The sequence below is a fragment of the Euleptes europaea genome, chromosome 6, assembly GCF_029931775.1.
Source record: "Euleptes europaea isolate rEulEur1 chromosome 6, rEulEur1.hap1, whole genome shotgun sequence".
NCBI lineage: Eukaryota > Metazoa > Chordata > Lepidosauria > Squamata > Sphaerodactylidae > Euleptes > Euleptes europaea.
Genome location: NC_079317.1, coordinates 55,332,416 through 55,355,130, shown reverse-complemented (window position 1 = coordinate 55,355,130; position 22,715 = coordinate 55,332,416). Strand labels below are relative to the sequence as shown.

Below are 22,715 nucleotides of genomic sequence, written 5' to 3'. Positions count from 1 at the left end.
GGATAGGACTTGGAATAATGGGTTTAATTTGCAGGCAGAGAGGTACCAGCTGGATATTAGGAAAAAGCTTTTACAGTAAGAGTTGTTTGACAGTGGAATCAGCTACCTAAGGAGGTGGCGAGCTCCCCCTCACTGGCAGTCTTTAAGCAGAGGCTGGACAAACAGCTCTAGGCTGATCCTGCATTGAGCAGGGAGTTGGACTAGATGGCCTGTATGGCCCCTTCCAACTCTGATTCTAAAAGTGCATAGACTGATGACTGTGTTTAGTTCATGGCGTATTTGGTATGAGAAAGTTCAGTTCAGGGTCTGCTGCAGCCAGGTCTCCCAGAGGTGGCATATTATGGCCCTTTCTTACCACCTTTGGCTAGGGATTTGGAGGAACATAGCAGCTGCTCACCATAAATAGAAATGCGGAGCTCTGGCTGCAGGCTGACAAGTGGAACACTGTTGCTGCCTGTCTCTCCACTGCTTCCTGGCCAAGAAGACTAAATATCAACTGACTTTGGGCTAAGAACATGCTGTTATGGACAATGCTATGAGACAACACAGGACCTTTTGCAGTGTCCTCCTCTAGGTCCAAGAGGATGCAAAGGGAGCTCTAATGTGACTTCAGTCTCTTGAATGTTCTCTTTGCATCCTTACATAGTTGTGAGAACAGCTGTGGTTCTTCTCAGTGATCATGTGAAGAGCCATGGCAGCAGCCCATAAGTTAGCACAGGGTTCATGGGACTACAGCAGATCACTTCAGAACATCCTAAAGGTAAAATCTTGGAGGTCAGCTGGCAGACGGGAACCTCAGAAAATCTCTGCATCATGGGTATGGCCAGACCCCTTAACATTGGTGTCCATGAAACAGTACCTAGAACCAGACACAACTTGGAAAGCATGCTATAATGTGATTCCTGTGATACAACTCTTCCTCATGATCTGAAAAAAAAATCTCACAAATATTTGCGGAATCTGTCTCCCATCATGTGTTACAGCAAACCAGAAATGTGGAACTCAGAATTGATCTCACGCCTCAGAACTGATCTCCTCCTCAATGCCAGGCTGGATCACATTCTCTAGAAACTCTGTTGAGCCCCCAAATGACCTCCTAGGACAACTCATGGCCAGTTGACAGCCTAACCCCATAGATAAGATTAAGGTCCTTGTACTAGCGATTTTGATGGAGCAACACAGCCAGCCTGTTTTGTACCGGGACTGCCTTCTATATCTTCATCATTCCACTGTGTGCCATGTACTCAAAGATCTCCCAGGTCATCCAAAAGAGTGGTAATCTATTACCACATTTCATGGAGCTGGCAGCCAATATCCATGCATCCTTGGGCTGCAGGAGAAACCAAAGTACGGTATAATCGTGGGCCTGTAGTATGATATGGCACCCACCATTTGGTGGGACAGAAAAAATATGGTGCATAGTGTTGTGTGTGTGTGTGTAAGTGCCGTCAAGTCACAGCCGAGTTATGGTGACCCCTTTTAGGGGTTTTCATGGCAAGAGACTAACAGAGGTGGTTTGCCAGTGCCTTCCTCTGCACAGCAACCCTGGTATTCCTTGGTGGTCTCCCATCCAAATATTAACCAGGGCTGACCCTGCTTAGCTTCTGAGATCTGACGAGATCAGGCTAGCCTGGGCCATCCAGATCAGCCCTATTAGGAACTCTTTAATTTACTGTTATCAGCCCTGGGGACCAATTATGGGAAGGAGGTTAAAAATGACCAAAATAAGGTTCCCCATTTCCATGAGAAGCTCTCACAGAATGGCAAATATTTGAGGTTTTTTAAGGGTGTGTGCTCATGGGCTTTGGATGAGACCTCCTACTGCTGCACCTATTTTTCTCAAGGGCGAGTAGAGACCTTATTCTGGCCTTTAAATAGGATTAACAGATAGGAAATGGGCCACAGGACTGCTCATTCCTTCCCAATGCACACAAGAGTCGCTAACACAGACTGGGGATGTTCCAAACCCATTGCAACCTTAATCGAGTGGCAGTGTCAAGTTACGGAGGCACTGGCCCTGAGGGGAAGAGAAATGGTTAAGGTTGCTTCTTCACAGGCTGAGCTGCCATCTCAGGCCAAAAAGAAAGCCTAAAAGTGCCACACTATCGGATGATGGATGAGGAAAAGGAACTAGCATGATCCTCTATACCAAGGGTCCCCAAACCTTTTAAAGCCTGTGGGCACTTTTGGAATTTTGACACAAGTTGGTGGGCACAACCATAAAACTGCTGCCATGGGAGGCAAAGCCACACACACACACACACACACACACACACAGAGGAAGTCCAAGTGCAAGGGGAGAAGTGGGGTAATTTTAAAAACACACTGGGGAAAAGGAGTGAGAGAGAATAAAAGCAATAATGAGGTGGCAGCTGCTGCTGCAGCAATGTTATTTTAATCTGCATAGCCAGTCAAATCTTCATTGGCCATTCAGAAGCCATGTTGGGCAAAACCCCCACCTGGCTGCACCCACTTTCTGAGAACACTTGGTGGGCACCATGAAAGGTATCAGTGGGCAGCATGGCATGTCTGTGAGAAAAGAGACAACCATGTTTTTTGACACAGCCGTCCAAGGTATGTTTTAAGAACTTGCCTCTTAACTGGTGACAAGAGCAAAACAACTGCTGAGCCCACCAAGGAATTTTAAAACAAATGTCAGTACTACTAATAAAATATTTATCTACAGCATGCCTCATACCCATCCTCGCCTGTTGCTGACTCCTTCTGACAAAGTGAACTTGGTCCCCATGTGCGACCTTTCTTCTTCGGGCCTCTCCTTTCTTCTTCTCCTTCCTCTTCCTTCTGGAATATTGAGTTTCGTCCCCATGTTTTGTTGCTCTCACTGGGTGTCACTGGGGAAGAAAGAGAAGAATCAGAGATGTAAAAAATGTGCTTTTATATCCAGCAGTTTTGTAGCAGGCATTTCTTTGTTGGATGGAAAAAAAACTTTTTCCTTGCACTGTACACATAATTTATGGAATTCACTGCTATAAGATGTGCTGATTAGGGATGTGCAACAAGAAAATTATGCTACAGTTTTGGATCTGGGCTTCGAGTGATTGCTTATTTTGGGGTATGACATGACCAATTTGGGGTTCAAATGTGTGGTTCCGTAGTTTGCAACTATTATTTTCAATGGGGAATGCATATGAGGGTGTGTGGCAGCTTCTTAGAGATATAGTGGCACCAAACTTGCACAGTAGGGAGGAAAAATGGGTGAATAGAGGGGAAATGGAGGGAAAATGGATTCGGCTTTTTTCCAGCTCCAGTCCAATGGCACCTTTTTTTAGTTTGGCATATACGAATGCACACCCCTACTTAAAAGACAAACACTAATAGTAGACAGAAAATGCAAGCCTCCCAAAAAACCAAGTGCTATAAGCCACCCAAAAAATTATCACAATTTGTTCATATAAGATGTATTGTGGAAACTTGTCCTAAACAAACCCTTAATAAACAAGTCCACACACTTATAAGCAATGGGTTCTGTTGATACATCTTTATTGAAGTGCTAAACTGCTTACGCTGGATGGCCCTAAGCCTGGGAATGATGGTAGGACTGGCAGGAGGGCTGGAGCAGCTACTGATCAAACTCTTCCTTTTATCCATGGTCGGAGATGCCTGTACAGTAAATTTGTGCTGGAAATCTGTCAAAAAAAAAATCTTGATAAGTACACACATTAGTGAAATAAGACAAAGACCTATGGCCTCATCTGCTAATCTATCAGAATACCTTTTTACAATGGCTAAGCATTACTCAGTGGTCCCCAACCTTTTTGAGCCTGTGGGCACCTTTGGAATTCTGACACAGGGTGGGGGGCACAAATAACTGTCACCGGAGGTGGTGCCAACCAGAAAATGGCTGCCACAGGAGGCGGAGCCACATACACGAGGAAGTCCAACTGCAGGGGAAAAGAGGGGCAATCTTTTAAAAAACACTGGGAAAGGGGAGTGAGAGAATGAAGCTAACATCGTGGTGGCAGCTGCATCTGAAACAGCATTGTTTGACTCTGCCCAGCCAATCACATCTCCAGTGGCCAATCAGAAGCCCTGCTGGGCAAGAGTCTCACATAGCCCCACCCAGTTTCTAAAAACCCTCTGCTCTAAGTATTTCCGCTTCCTAGCTTCACTCTATGACTGCTGGTTTTCTGCGAAGCATATTTCACAGACTCTCTTCCTCTAAGAAATGGCTTGGGTTAAAATGGTAAACAATTATCTTAATTTCTTAGTGCCAAAGGCAATCAGGATTTCATACAGCATGTTTTATATGTACAACTCTGAGGAGGAACAGGCAGCTCCGCTTTGCACCACTACAACAGCACCCACCAGAAGGGAGACTGATGCGATTGCCATCCTTCAACTTGAGACGGTTCTTCCTGAACTTGCCCATACGTTTTTTCACAAGTGGCTTATCCTGGCACAGTTGGTGGATGATTATGTTGAGCTCCCTTTCCAAGATGTTAATCTCTCGCTCTGCTAGCTCCTGCTCCCGCTGCCGCAGCAGCTGCTCATGGTTCTTTTGCTGGACCGCCGCTCTTGTTAGCTCCTCCTCCCACGTTCGCAGCTCCTGAAACAAAGACAGACAGCATCCAATACTTGAATTGTTACAGCTGCGCCACCTCTTTCATTTTAAGGCTCTTGAATAAAAAGCAGAGAAGTGGGCATTGTCTTCAACCAAAGTACACTGTAGAGGTTAGCAAACCCTTGTACTGTAACTTCCTATGCTGCTAAATTGATCTACGCAAAGGATTTGGGTCATCTGGAAGTTCAGTTATGAGTACCAATCTTATCTCAGCATAAAATTAAAAATGAGAAACAATGAATTAGAGTAGATGTGTTTCTTCCTAGATATACTATAGTGGGTTGAAACGTATTCTATTTCTAGTAGCAGAAAATATCCTAATCTTCAAAGGAAACACAGCCAGATGGAAAATTTGAAGCAATTATTTCCTTATAGCTTACATACAGCTTTAAGGTCACTGAGCAGGAATCAGACTGCTGTTGCATTTATCTCTTAGTTTCACAAACTCAGTTAACAATATTAATTTCCACAAACTGCATACCAGCAGTTTCGTGAGTTAATTTACACTGCATAAAGAGAATACGCTTTCATATTAACACTCTAGGAACATCATCTTACACCCCAACCTGTTCCTTCCTAATGTGATCAACTCTTATGGGCTAGTAATTTTTCCTGTTCTGTGTACTTTCATTTTTATCCTTTAAAATGGGTTGATGAGTACTAAAGCCACTATCATCATAATGTATGTATCATCATATCATTGCACTATTGTATCATCATATCATTGCACTATTAGAAGGGTCATAGAAAGGAACCTTGGATACTCACTGTGAGAGTTCCTTCTGCTCTGAGGTAAGAAGCTTATCTTGAATCTGGGTTATTCCCACTGGCTCAGAGAGGCAGGGCTAACTAGTAATTTTCAGTCTCCCGACGGGAAACCCTACAGCTCAGTTTGATGTCCAGGTCAGTAATCAGCTACAACATCAGATGTTGTATTTGCCAGGCCTACAAGGCCAGCAGCATTCCAATTCCGCCAGGCACCACAGCGCACTCAGTACGAAGTGCAGCTTCCAATGCAGCATTTGACCATCAAGCCTCGTTGGAAGAAATATATATGGCAGCCACATGGTCCTCCATATCAACTTTTGTCAGGCACTACAAGCTCAACTCCTCCTCAGACAATGCTGCCTTTGGGCCCAGGGTGCCACAACAGTTGGTGGTTGTTGAATAATACCCATCTAGGCTGAGGGACACCACTATTGGAGGCCCCATATTCAAAATGCTCCTCCTCAGAGAGAATGAAACCTTGGATACTCACTGTGAGGGTTCCTTCTGCTCTGAGGTGAAAGAGGGCATCTTGCTCAGCCCCCCCCCCCAAAAAAAATAAGATGAGAGAGAAGGGTACTATGTCAAGCAATCTGTGGGACAGGGAAAAGGCAGCCTTATCACCAACCAATAATCGTCTCAAAGAAGACAGCTGACACGCATAATCCTACCCCAAATCAGTTGCTTCTTCCCTGTCATCCAAAACCTTTCTATGTTATAATAGTGTTTCCACCAGTTCTCGTTATTTTTCTTGTTGATGTTCTATGTTTGTTATATTCTTCCTGTCGTAGATGTAGCTCGGGAAGCACTCAAACTGAGTTCTAGGTTTTCCAGTGCGGGAGACAGGAAATGACTAGTTAGTAAAGAGAACCTCCACATTCAGAGCCAGTAAACCTCTGCATACCAGTGCCAGGAGGCAACATCAAGGGAAGGCCACAGCCTGTTGGCCCTGTTGGTTGGCACTCCAGGGCAACTGACTGGCTACTGTGTGAAACAGGATGCTGAATCCCAATTTCACTGGGATCAAAAGTTGGAACCAGACAAGACCATATTTTGAAGCATATGCCTTTTATGCATAGCACTACCTCCCACAGTAGTAATATGGTAAAGATCACTGAGTGGCAAAGATCACAAAATGAACGGAGGTGCAAATGCATCAGATGAGCTACCTACTGAATAAGCCTTACCAGAAAGGGCAGCAGTGGGCTAAATAGACCCCAAATCAGCAAGACTCGATTTACAAAATAAATACATGGAGGCTACTAAACCCCCACAGCTTCAATCTCCTTTTAATGAAAAATCAGAAGACAAGACCGGTGGGAGAAGTAAAGAACTTCTTGAGCTTTTAAGCAGCTATTAGAACTGTAGATGAAGTTTTGAAAATCACCTTTTGTTCTTCACTGCACTTGAGCCAGCATATTATTAAAATACCAGTAAAATGCATTTGTCATCTATGTCTATGCAAACTGTTACACTGTTTCTAGCACAATTAGAAGATGAGCTAGGAGATTATATTCTAAGAGCATGTACTAAAAATTCAGGCCTGCTTACCTTTTCTTTGGCTCGGAGTTGATCAAACATCTCCTGGATCTCAAGTTTCCAGTCTTCTTGCAGGGAATGGAAGGAGTCCTTTGGCATTTCAAAAAAACCAGACTCTTCTATGTTAGTAAGCTGGTTCAAAATGTTGGCAAAAGATGGCCTGGAGTGAGGATCAGCATTCCAACAATCTGAATAGGATCAAGAGAGGCAAGCATTTTAAATCAGAAAACATTAAACCATCTTCACTCTCTCAATTACCACCATTTTATATAATCCTCCATCTACCACTTAACTCATATGGATTACACATCACTTAGCAACCTTCTCTTCTTGTTTAGGAGGCCCTCCGCCTCAGACTGAGAAATAACATTTTCCAATAGAGTTTTACTTCTATGCAATAGGGTCCCAAGTTATCCAATTTATAGGGACTAATAGATTTGTATTTTTAATAATATACTAACTGCAAATCTTACTAGAAAGAACAAATTTTAGCATTTAGATTTAATGATCAGCACAATGATCCAAGATCCTTTCTGTACATACACAGCCAATTATCACTTCTAACTGCAGTCCCTTGTGCTATCATGGGGTCTTCCCCTGACCTTCGAAAGACCTTTATTATGACTAGGCAGATTTGCACTGTTAAGGTACCCATACACACCCACCTCTAGGACTTTCTTGCATGGTTACCACACTTTCACAGATTTCCAGTATCAAACTGCCATATGTTCACCTTTCTAAATTATAAATTTCTAAATACTCCCCTGCACTATCTCTGCTTTGCTTATCCTCCTTCTCACAGTCCCTGCAGCTTCTCGCCTGCTTAATTAAGCAAGACAACAATCTAAATGCACCCCATCCACACAAAAAAGAAGCATAGGGCAGAGACTTTTTCTGCAGTATATGATTTTTTCCCTTGGTTCTCTTCTGTTGCTTACCACTTACAGGCAGTGAGTAGACAGACAGATCTCTTGAAGTCTGAGAATTTTGGTCTGCATTTCTGTGTAATCTTTGACAGATCAGAAGGAACTACCATGAATATATCTCATAAGGATTTTTGGCACCGTTTTTTCTTCTAGAGATTGTCATATAGTGATTGGTAGGCATATCTAGCTTAGCAGTCTGAGGTTACAGCATAGTTCATATGCCTCTAAAAGTGGACAAAGTGGCAGGCAGACCACCTGGCCCAGTTGAGGACCAGGGAAGCAAAGTGGTTTATTTGTAGAGTCAGCACTGTCAGCACTGCATTCTCAAAGCAAGAACAGCATAAGCAACTTTGTTAAGTTTGGTTAACTCTTACCTTCCATCAGTCTGGCAAAAGGTTCTGGGCACGTTGAAGGAATGGGAAGGGCAAGTTTATTCATGGCAACACCATATGCAACTGCTAGGCCATCAATTCCTCGAAACGGTACTTCTCCAGTTAGCAATTCCCATAATAACACACCATAGCTGTTTAAAAAAACACCGGCTTCAGCTTTTGTAAATTCTATAAGCCATCTCTTAATACTAACTGTTTCCTAAATCCACAAGTGTAGGCTAAAAGCAACACTTTCAGAAGTCAAAGTTATCATTTGTTTCTGCCCAAGAACAATCAACATTTTTGGATTATGCAACCCAAACGTGAGAAAGAACATCAGCAGGAAAAGTGGGTGGATTTGGTCACATATACTTTTGATGAAACATTGGTTAGTTGTTTCACACAAAAAGTAGATAGTAGCATAATCTCCTTCACAGCACAATTAAGAGTGTTATGCTTACCAGCAAGAGCACTAATGGTTCTACTTTGAACACTACAATACGCATAAATTACTGATGGTCACACATTCTCAGCATAAGTTTCTGAAATCACATATCCATAATTTTAAGAAGGGCACTAATTTAAGAGCAGTAAAAACAAACATGAAAATATCTAGAAGCACATTGATATATCTAATTCTGGCAGCCCATTTACAAGGACAGGAACCCCAATGTGAGGCAACACATGGTAACCTCCCCAGGAAGGATACGCCAGGTATCTGAACTAAACAGTAGTTGGGGACTTATGATGAGGTAAGCTCTGCTACATTAGTGGGTAGGTTCATGGACAATCCACCACAGGCTCTGGCTGTATCCTCTGAAGCTGCTACAGAGTGGAGCTTCCCCAAGCTCACAACTATATTTTAAAAAATTCAAACCTTTATTTATAAGTTCCTTTTGTTGGAATAATACTTGCAAGAGTTGGGGGGGATCCAGCACTGCATTTCTGTGGGTACAAGGACTTCTGCCTGTGGAGTATAGCTCCTGAAATCTTGCTCCCAGGGAAAAGGAGATTCTGCCATGAGTAGAATTTCAGAGGTCATTTTGGGAGTGGAAGCCATTGAGACTGTGGGAATGTGCTGTTGATACAGCACGTACTTCCCTTAGAAAAATCCAAATACATGGAAGACTGCTGACACACTAAGTTTAGCACACAAAGATCTGTGTGTAATATACTTTGGGTGTGTTTGTACACTGTTTCAACAGAATTAATTCTCTTCTATTTCAACAGAATTAATTCTCTTCTATTTCAACAGAATTAATTCTCTTCTATGGAGGTCACAAGGACATCCAAATTTCACTGTCACTTTCCAGAGCATTAATTGCTAGTTCCTTATCAAACTGAGGCAAATCTGATTCAGAACTATCTTAACTATGTTCTTTCACTAAATGATGTTTTACCAGTGAGTCTACGGGCAAGGGCAACTTATCACACTCCCTCTTCTTCACTGATTTTGCTTGTGATTGATTCTCAGGATCTCTTGCTTCTGAAGATATAGCAACAAAACTTAGCAGGGAAATAATTTGATTGTTTTATGCAGAAACGAAATTTTGCCATTTAAAAACACCACTAGAAAATTTATGCCCTACATCTTTGCTTGAGCCACATGTTATATTTGAGAAAATTCAAGAGACCCATCATACGTCATATGACACAGCAGTCCAAAAGAGGAAACGCAAAGAGATAAAGAGGACAAACTGCCATTATTAGTCCCAAGCACTGCTGATCAATACTGATAGTACTCAGCTTCTAAGAACTACTGCACTCCTTATGAGTAGCTCTTTCAGATGATTGGTATTGGTATAGTGAGGATATAAGCCAAATTATTTAGTTCCTAAAGTGGCAGGATAAAAGGCCTCTGCACTTTTGAAAAGCTTATGGAAATTGCATGATTTAATATATCAATTCACAAATCCCTGACAGTCATTGGAGTAGGACATACATGGCAGAAAAATCCCATCATGATGGGGATGTTTTGCTCCATGGTTCAATGAAGCCCACATTTCAGAAACAGGGCTGCATGGAAGTAGGTTTCTCCAAGTATGCCTCCTCCTAATAAGAGTACAATCAAATTACTTTCCCCTTATACACTCCCAAATAGATACACAAAACAAAAGGTTATAGACTCTCCAACTCATCCTAAGAAAATAGCTTATGTAGTACTTGTCAAGAATAAGATTATTACATTCTGACCAGTGTGTATATGGTTCTCTTCAGGCACTCTTCAATTCTGTACCAAGAATAAGACATGAAAGGAGATGCAACCTGTTCACAATGAAGTGTGAACAGTATTCAAAGATAACACACTCAAAATGGAAGAGGTGTTATTTGCTTGAGAATATAATGACAGGGTTTTTCAACACACAAGGACTTTGCAGAATCACCACAAGTGCAAGTCCTCAACATGCAATGCAAGATGTTCTGCACCAATCAAGTGTGCCCTATTCAACACACAAATAAGCTAATCTATATATGGCCAAACAATCACAGCCACATTTATCCCCACCAGCTCTACTTGAGAAAGTCTTGCCAAAATTAAGACGTGACACTGTTCATTTCTTAAAACAAACTCCTTGCCATATATTGTTGAAGGCTTTCACGGTCAGAGTTCATTGGTTCTTGTAGGTTATCTGAGCTGTGTAACCGTGGTCTTGGTATTTTCTTTCCTGATGTTTCGCCAGCAGCTCTGGCAGGCATCTTCAGAGGAAGATTGTCGAAGGCTTTCACGGTCAGAGTTCATTGGTTCTTGTAGGTTATCCGGGCTGTGTAACCGTGGTCTTGGTATTTTCTTTCCTGACGTTTCGCCAGCAGCTGTGGCAGGCATCTTCAGAGGAAGATGCCTGCCACAGCTGCTGGCGAAACATCAGGAAAGAAAATACCAAGACCACGGTTACACAGCCCGGATAACCTACAAGAATCCTTGCCATATAGTCTACCATTCTCTACTGAAGATGGCTTTGTCCTTCCCTTCCCATCCGCTAGAAACATCAGCAACCTAACAAAGTATTCTGCTTATGTGTGACACAAGTGTGCACAGGGACTGGTAAAACTGGCTCCTAGAAATCCATAGAATAAATCAACTTCTAGAATTACTTTAGACTGAGAATAATTTGGCAGGAGGTATCTGCAGAAGTTCCTGAGGGTCCTTCAGAATCTTTCCAAAAGACCTGTAAACAATAGCATGCATGAATGTCATCAGCAATTCAGATAAAAAAACATAAAATGGAGGTCGTTATGATGAGCATACATACGGCAAATTACTGCGTACATGCAACCTCTTCACTCTTCCACAGCATACCAAGGCCAAAGAGTCTTCAACTAGCTCCAATTAGCTGTGGCATCAGGACATGGGTGTTTTAATAAACTGAAACTAATGTTCTTGTAGCTGTGCTTAAGGATTCTGATTACTGAAAGTAAACTAACCTAAGTTTATTAAGGCACCTGCAATTGGATGTCACAACTAACTGGAGCCTTCAGTCTCAGCCAGAGGATGGAGGAAAGGCACAAGCCCAGAAGTTAACCAGGTACGTGGCTGTTACATATAAATGCCAGTATGAACTGAGTCATAGTTAAATTACAGTACTCTACAGTATCAGAGAAGCATGCCCATTATATTAGGTGCTGTGAAACACAGGCAGGATGCTGCTACAGTCATCTTGTTTGTGGGCTTGCTAGAGGCACCTGGTTGGTCACTGTATGAACAGACTGCTGGACTTGATGGGCCTTGGTCTGATCCAGCATGGCTTTTCTTATGTTCTTAGTATAAATATACTTGAAATATAACCAGGACACTGATATATTCTTAAGAACTTTTTGTGGTTTTGTAAGTTTGTTATAACTTAGATTCATCTTTGACAAAAACAAAAATTATAGAAAGCAAATACTAAGACACTCCCAATCTGTGTGTAAGATCTGGGATCAAACAAGCAGAGCCACATATGCTGAATCTACAATTCCAAGAACTGTAGTTACAGTATTAAAACAGAACAGGGACAAAAAGTTTGTAAGGCAGCCATCTGGAGGCTTCAACACAAGCAAACTGGTGGTTCTTTTTTCCAGAATACAGCAGCTTGTAAAATGTCACTTCTAACGATCACAAAGCTGCATCCATCACCTCCATCCCAGGCCCAGATAAACATTTCAACATCTATTAAAACATAAGCAATCAAACTATGCACCTCTTTTTTGTGTGCCATCTAATCACAGCTGACTTATGGCGACCCCATACTGTTTAAGGCAAGAGATGTTTGGAGGTGGTTTACCGTTGCCTGCCTCCCCATCACAACCCTGGAGTTCCTTGGAGGTTGCCCATCCAAATACTAACCAGGGCTGACCCTGCTTAGCTTCTGAGATCTGACGAGATCAGGCTAGCCTGGGGCAATCTAGGTCAGGGCACCTCTACAGTCCCTCAACACCTATGATTCAGTAATTCAAAGCATTTAGTGCTAACACAGTACCTCCACACATCGCTGCCTTTAGAGAACATGGACGAGCGGATGACCTCAGGAGCCATCCAGGCGTATGTCCCAGCTGCACTCATTTTGGTTGTCTTATGCCATTCCCTGGCCAAGCCAAAATCTGTGATCTTCAAGCTCTTGTTGCTCAGGTCTCCATTTTCCACCTTCTCAAGTAGCAATACTAGAGCAAAAGGAAGAGGAAAAATTAGATGTACGTATAGCAAAAATATAAATGTTAGGCCTAAGAAAAATATTTACCCATCTTTTAAAATCTAGTACTGGGAAAGGGGAGAAGAAGAGTCAAATCTAGCCATGCATGGATATATGAGTATAAAGATGCTCTCTGGACTACCACTTGAGCTAGCAGGATCCCTACCAGTATCCCTAAACACTACATACCAGATTGAGAACTAAAGCAAGTGGCAAAACAACCAGTATCATTCCTCATAACCTTAAGGGCACAAAAACAGATGCTCTCATCCAGGAACAAAAGACTAGTACTGTATACTAAAACTGCAAGTTTACTGGCAACTTTCGTAACTTTATAGTTAAATTTCTAAAATTTAAAAAATTAAAATTGTTGAAGTCAAAACTGAGATTTGTTATCAAAACCTATCATTCAAGAGGTTCCACCTTGACCAAGAAGAAAGGTGGGATATAAATATTTTAATAATGATGATGATAGAGAAAAAACTGTGCCCATTATTCTGCTTTGTTTTTGAAGTAATAGGTAGTCCTGTTTTTCTGCTGTCTACCTATTTGAGGAAATGTTCTCCAACCAATCAATTCTGGCAACTCCCATGAGATCTAAAGTACTGGCCAGGCCAGTTAGGGCTTTCTGTCCTGAAACACAGCGTCTTCAGTTGTACCAAAAAAGCTATATGAATCCACTGCAGTACTGATGTAATGTGTTCCTGGCAACACACTTTGTCAGAAGGCAGAATGCCAAGCCATGCACCAGATGCAACTTGAGAAGAATCATCATGGGCAACCTTATACACAATACAGCAGCCCAACCTCAACCTTCACAAAAGGCTTGAATGATAAGGGCATTAAACACATGCATGAAGAGCCTGCTTAATTTTTAATCACAATTATAGCTGTTAAAATCCAGGCTTACATTTATAAAGCACCTATTCTGAACATTTTCATTTCTAAAATTCTAAGGGATTAGAATTCCCTAACAAAGGTTGTACAAGTTGCTAATAAAGTTGAACACATGAAGCTGCCCAATACTGAATCAGACCTTTGGTATAAGTCAGTATTGTCTACTCAGACTGGCAGTGGCTCTCCAGGGTCTCAGGTAGAGGTCTTTCACATCACCTACTTGCCTAGTCCCTTTAAATGGAGATGCCGGGGATTGAACCTGGGACCTTCTGCATGCCAAGCAGATGCTCTACCACTGAGCCACAGCCCCTCCCCAAACTTGGTGCACTTATTTTAACTGTATAGCTCTTATGCATAACTCCCCAGTACAGCATATGAAAGAACATTTTCCACACGCTTAGCGTAGTCATGAAGTACTAGGGTTAACCTTTTCCCTGGAATTAAAATTTATTTAAATGTCCCAGTTTTCAATTCCTCATATCATGTGTTTTCTTATTTTAAGTGTCTTGACTCATCCCCAGTATGACTACTGCAATCAAAAGTTGTCTAATGAAAGCAACGGGCTAGGGTCAACAAACGTAAGCACATATGCTTTTTCTGCAGTGGCCCCCACCTTATGGAATGGCCTCTGTCTAAGGGGATCAGAAGGGCTCTCATGCTCCTATCATTCTGCAGTCTATATAAAATTGAATTGTTCAGGAGAGCTCTTCTATAAAGGTAACAGGGCTATACCACAACAGAATACTTCCGGAAAACACTTGATAAAGGGGAAGAGACAGTAGATTATCCCACTGTGTATAGGACATATTATCAGTTTGCTGCATGTTACCCTGTTATCTGTACATTATTTTCTGTTGATGCAGTACCATTTTTCTTCATTATATCCACATTCTGTATCATGCCTAGTATACTACACTTATTCATATTTCAATAATACTAATGGTACTATGTTGCTCACTAGATGTCTCCTAACACTGATTGTATCAAACTACTCTGAGCTTATTAGATCTCTTTTCCTATTAAATACTATTGACTCTTGAGTCCACGGAGAAAGGCAGACTATACAGAAAATACATCAGTGGTCCTCATCTGTATAACCAGCTTTCCTACCACTCTTTGTACCCAGGAGATGACATTCCAGTTTTACAACAATATTAAGTTTATTAATCTATTGGCGCTATTAGGGTGAGACTCTGGTCAACAGATCAGTCAATATTAGTCAAAATCAGCATTACTCTGGTTGTTCTAGTACAAAGTTTAAGCATTAACTTATACTAATTGGTGCTTATACTAATTACAAGAACAAATTAGTTAACTTACACTGACCTACAATCACAGGATCAAACCTACCTTAAGATTTTTTGTTAGAGAAAGGCAGGTTAAAAACTATGCTATATAACATACACACAAAATTAACACAGAGCAAAAACAAACCTAATTACTAAAACACAAGTGTCAATTTTAGAGGCAGTTATGACACATACGGTGCAATCATGAGGGGGGCCTGAAAGCGCATAGGGAACCAACTAGGCACTAAGCTTGCAAATCCTGTAGATATACCCAGCACCTATTGGCCTCAGGGTGAAAAACTGTTCCTTCACATCCAATGACAGCACCCAGCAAACAATATAAACCCCTGACAGTGCACAGCCAGGCCAGATACCAAGTAATGTGGTACGGGCTGTGTCTGCCAGCCCTATGATTGTGAGACTTAGCATGTCATACCATGGTGGCAGCTCACAGAACTCAAGTAACGGACGCACCACATAGGAGCATTATTTGCCATCAGGACAGACGAGTGGGTGAATCAGCCACAGATGGTTAGCAGACCCCTTTTTGACCTGGTCTCCCACCCCCCATGGTGGATGGCCCTTTGCAAGGGTATGCCCTGGTTTCCCCAATACAAGCATACCAACTCTGAACAGTCATGACAGTAGCACGCTGCCCAACCACATTGCCACAGCTCAGCAGGAGTAAGACAAATGCAAATGATCAATTCAACATTTCCACACTGTGTGCCCCATTTATCTAAAAAAAACACCACAGGACTAAATGTCTATTTTCAAGCTTATGTTTGGAATTTACACTAAAATTTTAGTATTTCATCAATGCATTTTGACTAGTGCTTTGTAAAAGCAAAAAGGTGGGGTACAAGTTTCCTATATGCTAATATTTTAATTTTGTTACCTACAAAAGCAATTTTAGAAAATGTGGTAATTCTCATGAAAAAAATTAAGCTTTACTTTAAGCCTAGCCATCTCAAATACCCTTTATATCCTCACTTACTGTTGCTGGATTTGAGATCCCGGTGGATAACAGGAACAACTGCTTCATCGTGCAAATAGTTCATGCCTCCAGCAATCTGGACAGCCCAGTTCACCAGTATGTCTGGTGGGATTCTTTTTCCAGACAGTATCCTATTTAGTGACCCTCCACGGGCAAATTCCATGATTAAGCAAAAGTTAGGCTCCTTTAAACATACACCTTTAAGGGCAATGATGTTGGGATGTTTGAGCATTGCAAAGAGTTTAGCTTCTTGACAAACGTTCTCAATAGTTTCACTGATGTCTTCATCTGGATCATAGCGAGCTGCCTTAACTGCAACTTCATCTCCAAGCCAAACTGCACGATAAACCTTCCCAAAGCCTCCTATGCCAATAACGTCTTCCAGAACAAGCTCTGAGAAGTCAATCTCCAGCACTAGGGATAGGAAAAAAAAGTTTGTTAACAAGGTAACTTTTGTATACTGTTAAGAAACAGCATCATTCCTCTCCTGAATTTAACTCAAACTTACACAGAACAATTATACGGGGTAGGTCATTCTGATAGCCTCTTTGCTTTCAAAACTCCAGAATAAAATGTATTGAATCATTAACACAAATGTACTCTAAATTTTATGCAGTTTTCTTGCAAACAATGACAACCAAAGTGATTATGGAACAGCTGTACAATGTATTCGGAAATGCTGGCAAAGGCACAAAAGATGCTTTATACATAAATTTTATGTATCTCACTTAAACTACTGTTGTAGTTTTCTTTTACATCTCAGTTCTTTGCTGGCCATAAACATGTGATTATTTCGATCAATATTAGCGTCTGGGGTAGTACCCCAATTTAACATAACTTCACAAGTATGCCCATAAACAAAGTTTCAGTAAGGGTTAAAAAACTCTCCCTTCATCAGACTATTCGTATAAACACACAATTCAAGTGATTCTCTAAGAGGTCAAGCTAGTAGCTTATCAGGTTATAAAATATAATCAATAAGTAAACTGCAGCCAGAGTGGTACAGTGGTTAAGAGCGGCGGACTCTAATCTGGAGAACCAGATTTGATTCCCTGTTCTTCCAAATGAAGCCTGTTGGGTGACCTTGGCCCAGTCACAGTTCTCTCAGAACACTCTCAGCCCCATGTGGAGGCAGGCAATGGTAAACTACCTCTGAACTTCTCTTGCCTTGACAACTCTACAGAGTTACCATAAGTGACTTGACGGCACTTTCCACCACCAAACTGCAGCCCTCCTGATCTGCCTGTCTTTCAGATGGGTGATTAATGATCCTACATAAAGCTCATTCAGTCCATCCACCCCTAACTTCACTTACAGCATGTACAAAGCACAATTCTACTGAAGTTGAATGAAAGGAATCAAACGGGAACTTCAACTGATAGAAAAACAGGAAACTTAGGGCAGCTTAAAGAATATGGTAGCATAATAGTCTCAAAAGCTTCTGTAATGAGGAACTGGAAGTTTAAAATGTATCATAATATAAAAACCAGAAGCAGGCACTACAAATCTGCAGTCCTCACAAAATAAGAACATAAATATGCTCAAGCTTACACAATTATTTCTTCAACAAATTCATTCAAGTGAAAAGTTTAATAATTATTGCTTTGAAAATGCAGGCCATATAACACAAATTAAAATTTCTCTTTCCGTATCAGTGGGAAACTAATTTCAATAAAATAGCCATATTATTCTGTTGCAGCAAAAACAAAAAGCGTATGGTGGTACCTTAAAGACTAACACATTTAGTGTCATATAAGCTTTTACAGTGTAGAACCTGCTTCATCAGACACATGAAATGGGTCCTGCCCACAAAAAACATAAGCTACAATAAATGTTTAGTCTTTAAAGTGCCACACTTTGTTCCAATGGTAGTAGTAAAAATTAGTAGTAAAAAAAATGGGGAACTAAGGTTCTGAAATAAAGGGTGCTGAACGGATAGCTCCTTTAATGATAACTTCCTTCTGAAAATCAGAAGAACAGCAGTTATCTCAGTTCAAGCTTTAGAGCAGTTCTGAACCAATTCTTTCAGTACTGAAGAGATATTTAGTAATTGGTATATAACTTGTCTAGGGTCAATAAACAATTTGGTCCAATAGAAATGTTAAGGCTTTTAGAAGTGAATTAATGTAAAGAACATAAATATAGCAAGTTAAGGTGCCCACCTTAACTTCCATACCACATAATCAGTAGAATCTCTTTACACTGCATATGCTTACAACTTAGTCTCGATAACCCTGCTACCACTTTGTCTTTCAGAGCTACTCCTCTACAGGTTCAAGGCACCATTGAAGTAATCTATCAAGATAAAGATATAGAATTACTAATTCTAAATTTATAGTTGTGAGAACCCACATTTTGCAAACTTAATCTTAAGGCACAGAATCCAATCATATGCTTTTACCCCCCCTTTCCCATCAAGTCATATCTGACTTATGGCAACCCTTAGTGGGGTTTTGAAGGCAAGAGACGTTCAGAGGTGGTTTTCCATTGCCTGCCCCTGCATCACGACCCTGGTATTCCCAAGTCTTGCATCCCTGTCTACATGCTGAAAACAATCAAGCATGCACACATTCCACCATTTACTGCTGTCACCACTAATGTCAAACCTAAGGGAAAGGAAAGTGTTAACATACTACTAAGTGGCCACTACCACCTAGTCCTTAAGTTCAGTGTTGCTTCTAGCATGCAAGCAAATAACAGTGGGACTGAAAGTCATATGGAAAGGGAGCATGGAGTCTAAACTTTAAACAATATTCAAGGCTGCAGAAGATCTTCGTTGCTAACACAGCACACAAGTTAACACAGAAATCTTGAGTTAGTAGCCCTGTTGCTGCATGAACAAATTGTAAGAACCTTAACACCTCTCTTAAATGAAAGTTTTTTTGAGCATATGACTTCCTTGGGGCTTTCCTCCTTTGGGGGCTCTTCAGTATAGTTGGAAGACATACCCTGCATCTTTGCTGAAGATAAGCAAGTGTAGGTTAGGTGAGGCCTCTGTGAGGCCCTTGAAGTACCATGGTGAAAAGTAGAATATCTGTCAATATGTTACATTTTAGAGATCCAGCATGGTGTAGTGGTCAGACTATTTCGTCAAGCAGAAGGTTTGCCAACAGGCTGGGGGGGGGGAGCCCTTTCCCTTTAACAGAGGTACAGCAAGTGGAAATGGGCAGTTGAAACTTTTCATGGCATGGAGGTAAATTCCCATTAAGTCTCTACTGATAGGACTTTTTTTCTCCAGGCCTGCTCACAAGCATATCAGGCAGTAGTGAAGTAATGTTTTTAAACTGATAGCAGTTACACATTAACTGCTTTAACCACCCCCCCTTTTGAGTTCTCAGGTACCTGAACTGCATAACTTGCATTCATTTCTCTTCCCACTGAAAGAAATGGGAACTGTTATATCTAACTACATAACAAATTTTGGAAGCAATGAAAGGCACTCTCCAAAGAATCTGAATTTTTGATATAATTTCAACCTCTAAATAGAGATTACATAGGGCTGGACCCAGCAGAGGATTTCTGGGGACAGAAGGGAGGGTTTTTTCACCAATTCGTGCTTCATGATGCAGACCTCCAACTGCCCCGTCATGCTCTTACTGGAGTTATTTATGCAGCACAGTGTCATTACAATTTAGTACCTACAGGCATGACCAGCTGAGCTGTCAAGGGTTTATAAGCACAAGAGTTTTGTAAGGACAGGGAAGATACAGGCTCCACTCATGAAAGACTTCTTTGACTTCAGAGACACAGTGATTCATCAGATATTCAAGGCAGACTTGTGGGAGGGGGCTTTTTCTTTAACTTTGGCATCTATAGGCTTGGACTAACTAGAAGTTCTATAAAAAATTGCTCTGGGTGGACTATTGTTAGTACTTGCCATTATTTAACATTCTCATTTTTACTATTTTGGTGATTAGGGGCTGATTTGATTCTTTGTATTATGGTAATAAGCCCTGACCTGGATGGCCCAGGCTAGCCTGATCTCGTCAGATCTCAGAAGCTAAGCAGGGTCGGCCCTGGTTAGTATTTGGATGGGAGACCACCAAGGTTGTCCAGGGTTGCTGTGCAGAGGAAGGCACTGGCAAACCACCTCTGTTAGTCTCTTGCCATTGAAACCCCAAAAAAGGTCGCCATAAGTCGGCTGCGACTTGACAGCACTTTACACACACATTATGGTAATAAAACATGATTTTAGATATCTTTAAAGATTGTAAAAGCCTGCTTAGACTTGCAGCAAGTGCATTCATTGTTGGAGAGTTAGCTTGGTCTTTTTGGTTCAGTATAAAAGTGTTGAATTTCTGCTTTATCCTCAGACTATTTACATGGATCTTGAATGGACAACATCCTTTTGGAGAAGTTTGGCCCATATCATTAACATCAGTAAGGTTTGTTTGGAGGAGGGCATATCTAAGTGTATAAGCTCTTTCTCTTGATCTGAGATTGTGTTCTATAGTACATTTTTGGTAATGATTGGTGCACTCGTTAATAAAAACTTTTATAAATACATTTTGATATCTTGATTAGCATTAGTGTGTTGTTTAAATGTTTTAACAGTTGTTCCATTGGTATATTAGGTCATTGCAAACCAGCCTCTGATGGGATATGGGTTAAGGATAGTCTTGAGTCATCTATAGTTATCATATACTAATTTATAGATTGCCATGTGGATGTTAATATGTGTGGGAAGTGTTTTGAAAGATGCCCCTCATTAACATTAGATGAATTTGTAATTGCATTTTAATTTTGAAAGTATTAATATTCAGTTGACCACTGATGAAGACTTCAGTGTCAAAAGACATCCACTTTTCCATTCAAAGCTAGTATTTAGAATTTTTAAAATGTATGTCATGGTATTTGGGGGCTATCATTGATTTTATTTTTGTACACACATTACATTGTTGATTGTATCAATTTTGTTATGATGGCTTATGGTGTGATTCCCCAGTTAGTGGTGGCGTGTGTGTTAAATTTATGTTGGAGATTTTTCCTCAACCAGTTCAATGTCTAACACAGGTGAGCACTAAGCTGCATTCAAAATTAAGAAACTGGAGTTTGTACCACCATGTAAGGCTGCATGTGCACTTATGTAGTTTCCTCCTTTAATAGCTACTAGCCCTTTAAGACAGAACAAAGAGAGCTTCCTGTGCAGTTTAGCAGCAGCATAGTAATTGCTTTTACTAATTCCCTGGGCTTCTTGGTCCAAAGGTAGAACACTGGTAGGGAAATCCATCCACATGCCTGGTACCCAGGATGAGGAGGGGACAAAAAACAAACTATTTCTTGGTTGCTGGAATAAGGTACATCTCAGAACAAACAATGGTTGATAACTGTCACAACTGCCTCTTCAATTCCTCTCTGCCTTCTCTTTTCTATACTCCTTTTCAATAGGCAGAGGAACAAGAAAATTCCCACGAGAAGCTGGTCACATGATTGATCTCCAAGAATCCAACTTTAGTACAATTCTAAGATTAAAAAACATCTAAAATCTTTGCATTATATGAGCACATGAACAGCAATCAAAACTTTGCCGGATTAACAGTGTAATCCTATGCAGAGTGACTCCCATCTAAAACAATTTATTTTCATGCACTGAGACTGAAACAAGTCTGCACAGAATTGCACAGTAAACCATCACTAAATGGTGACAGTATCTTACATGCCATGTTACAAGCAAACATCTTGGCAATGAAATACTACAATACTCAAGGTACAAAGCAGTTCACACAATCCTGTAGCAATTAATGTGTAAACTACTGCATCTCTTTAATTTGCAAAGCACTAGCATTAAAACAAGCAAGAAAATTCCCATAGAGCTACTCATGTGACTGTCCAGCCTCAATATACTACAAAGTATTCAAGACAAAATTTGACTTCTAATATATGGATTACATTATAAGCACACACCTTAAACTAATAGAAGTAGGAATGTTTGGGCTTGTTAAGTGAAACACCTACGAACTATGAGCCCTTTAATAGATTAACATCAATATATGTAATGACACTGGATATTCCCAGGAAAGAAAACTCAAGTCTCCACACAATGCCATTCTGCCTCCATCTCCTCTATCCCTGTAGTAGCAGCAAAAACATGGAATAGCCACCTCAAACCAAAAAAACCAGTTGTAGACATCAGAGGCCCTTTTTTATACATTTCAACTACCGTATGTAAGCTATTAGTAAGAGCCCAGGAGAAGGCAAAAGAAGATCCTCAAAGAGGAACGTTTACAAGCCTCTGAGAGTTAAGGACATACCAGAACACAATGGACACATCTGCAACTCTGCATACTGTGTAACAAGAATCAACGTACCTTCTTCTGAGCATTACTAGTATTGAAGTTTTCATTGTGCATTACACAGCTCCAGCAAAATAAATTGCCTTTGATCAATCACTTCTGAAAGCTTGAAAGAGTAACAAAAACTGGGGAGAAAAACCTCACATTTCAAAGTACTGCCAACACAGTATCCAACTGAAAATGAAGACTACAGACTGGACATAAAAGGGGAGCTCAACAAGGCAAAGGAGCAACAGTAACAACATTCTGCACTCTGCTAGCTTGCTCCGTTGGACTCCAATAAATGTCAGTTTCCCGATTATAACAATGAGAACTTTACTGAAAGAGAATGACATCTCTACAACCCAGCCAGCACAGCTTTCAGTGGTGTATTCTGACACCAGATACGA

At 40.9% G+C, this 22,715-nt stretch overlaps 1 protein-coding gene across 1 annotated transcript in view; it reads right to left on the bottom strand.

Moving 5' to 3' along the window:
* Positions 1-22,715, bottom strand: part of MAP3K9 (mitogen-activated protein kinase kinase kinase 9) — a 31,019-nt gene that overhangs the window by 6,584 nt on the left and 1,720 nt on the right. Inside the window, exons 2-8 of the mRNA XM_056851020.1 lie at positions 16,034-16,447; positions 12,641-12,821; positions 8,187-8,335; positions 6,899-7,074; positions 4,327-4,567; positions 3,525-3,647; positions 2,699-2,852 (exon numbers count right to left, since the gene is read on the bottom strand). Coding sequence (XP_056706998.1) covers positions 2,699-2,852; positions 3,525-3,647; positions 4,327-4,567; positions 6,899-7,074; positions 8,187-8,335; positions 12,641-12,821; positions 16,034-16,447 — 1,438 coding nt within the window. The remainder of the gene's footprint in view (positions 1-2,698; positions 2,853-3,524; positions 3,648-4,326; positions 4,568-6,898; positions 7,075-8,186; positions 8,336-12,640; positions 12,822-16,033; positions 16,448-22,715) is intronic.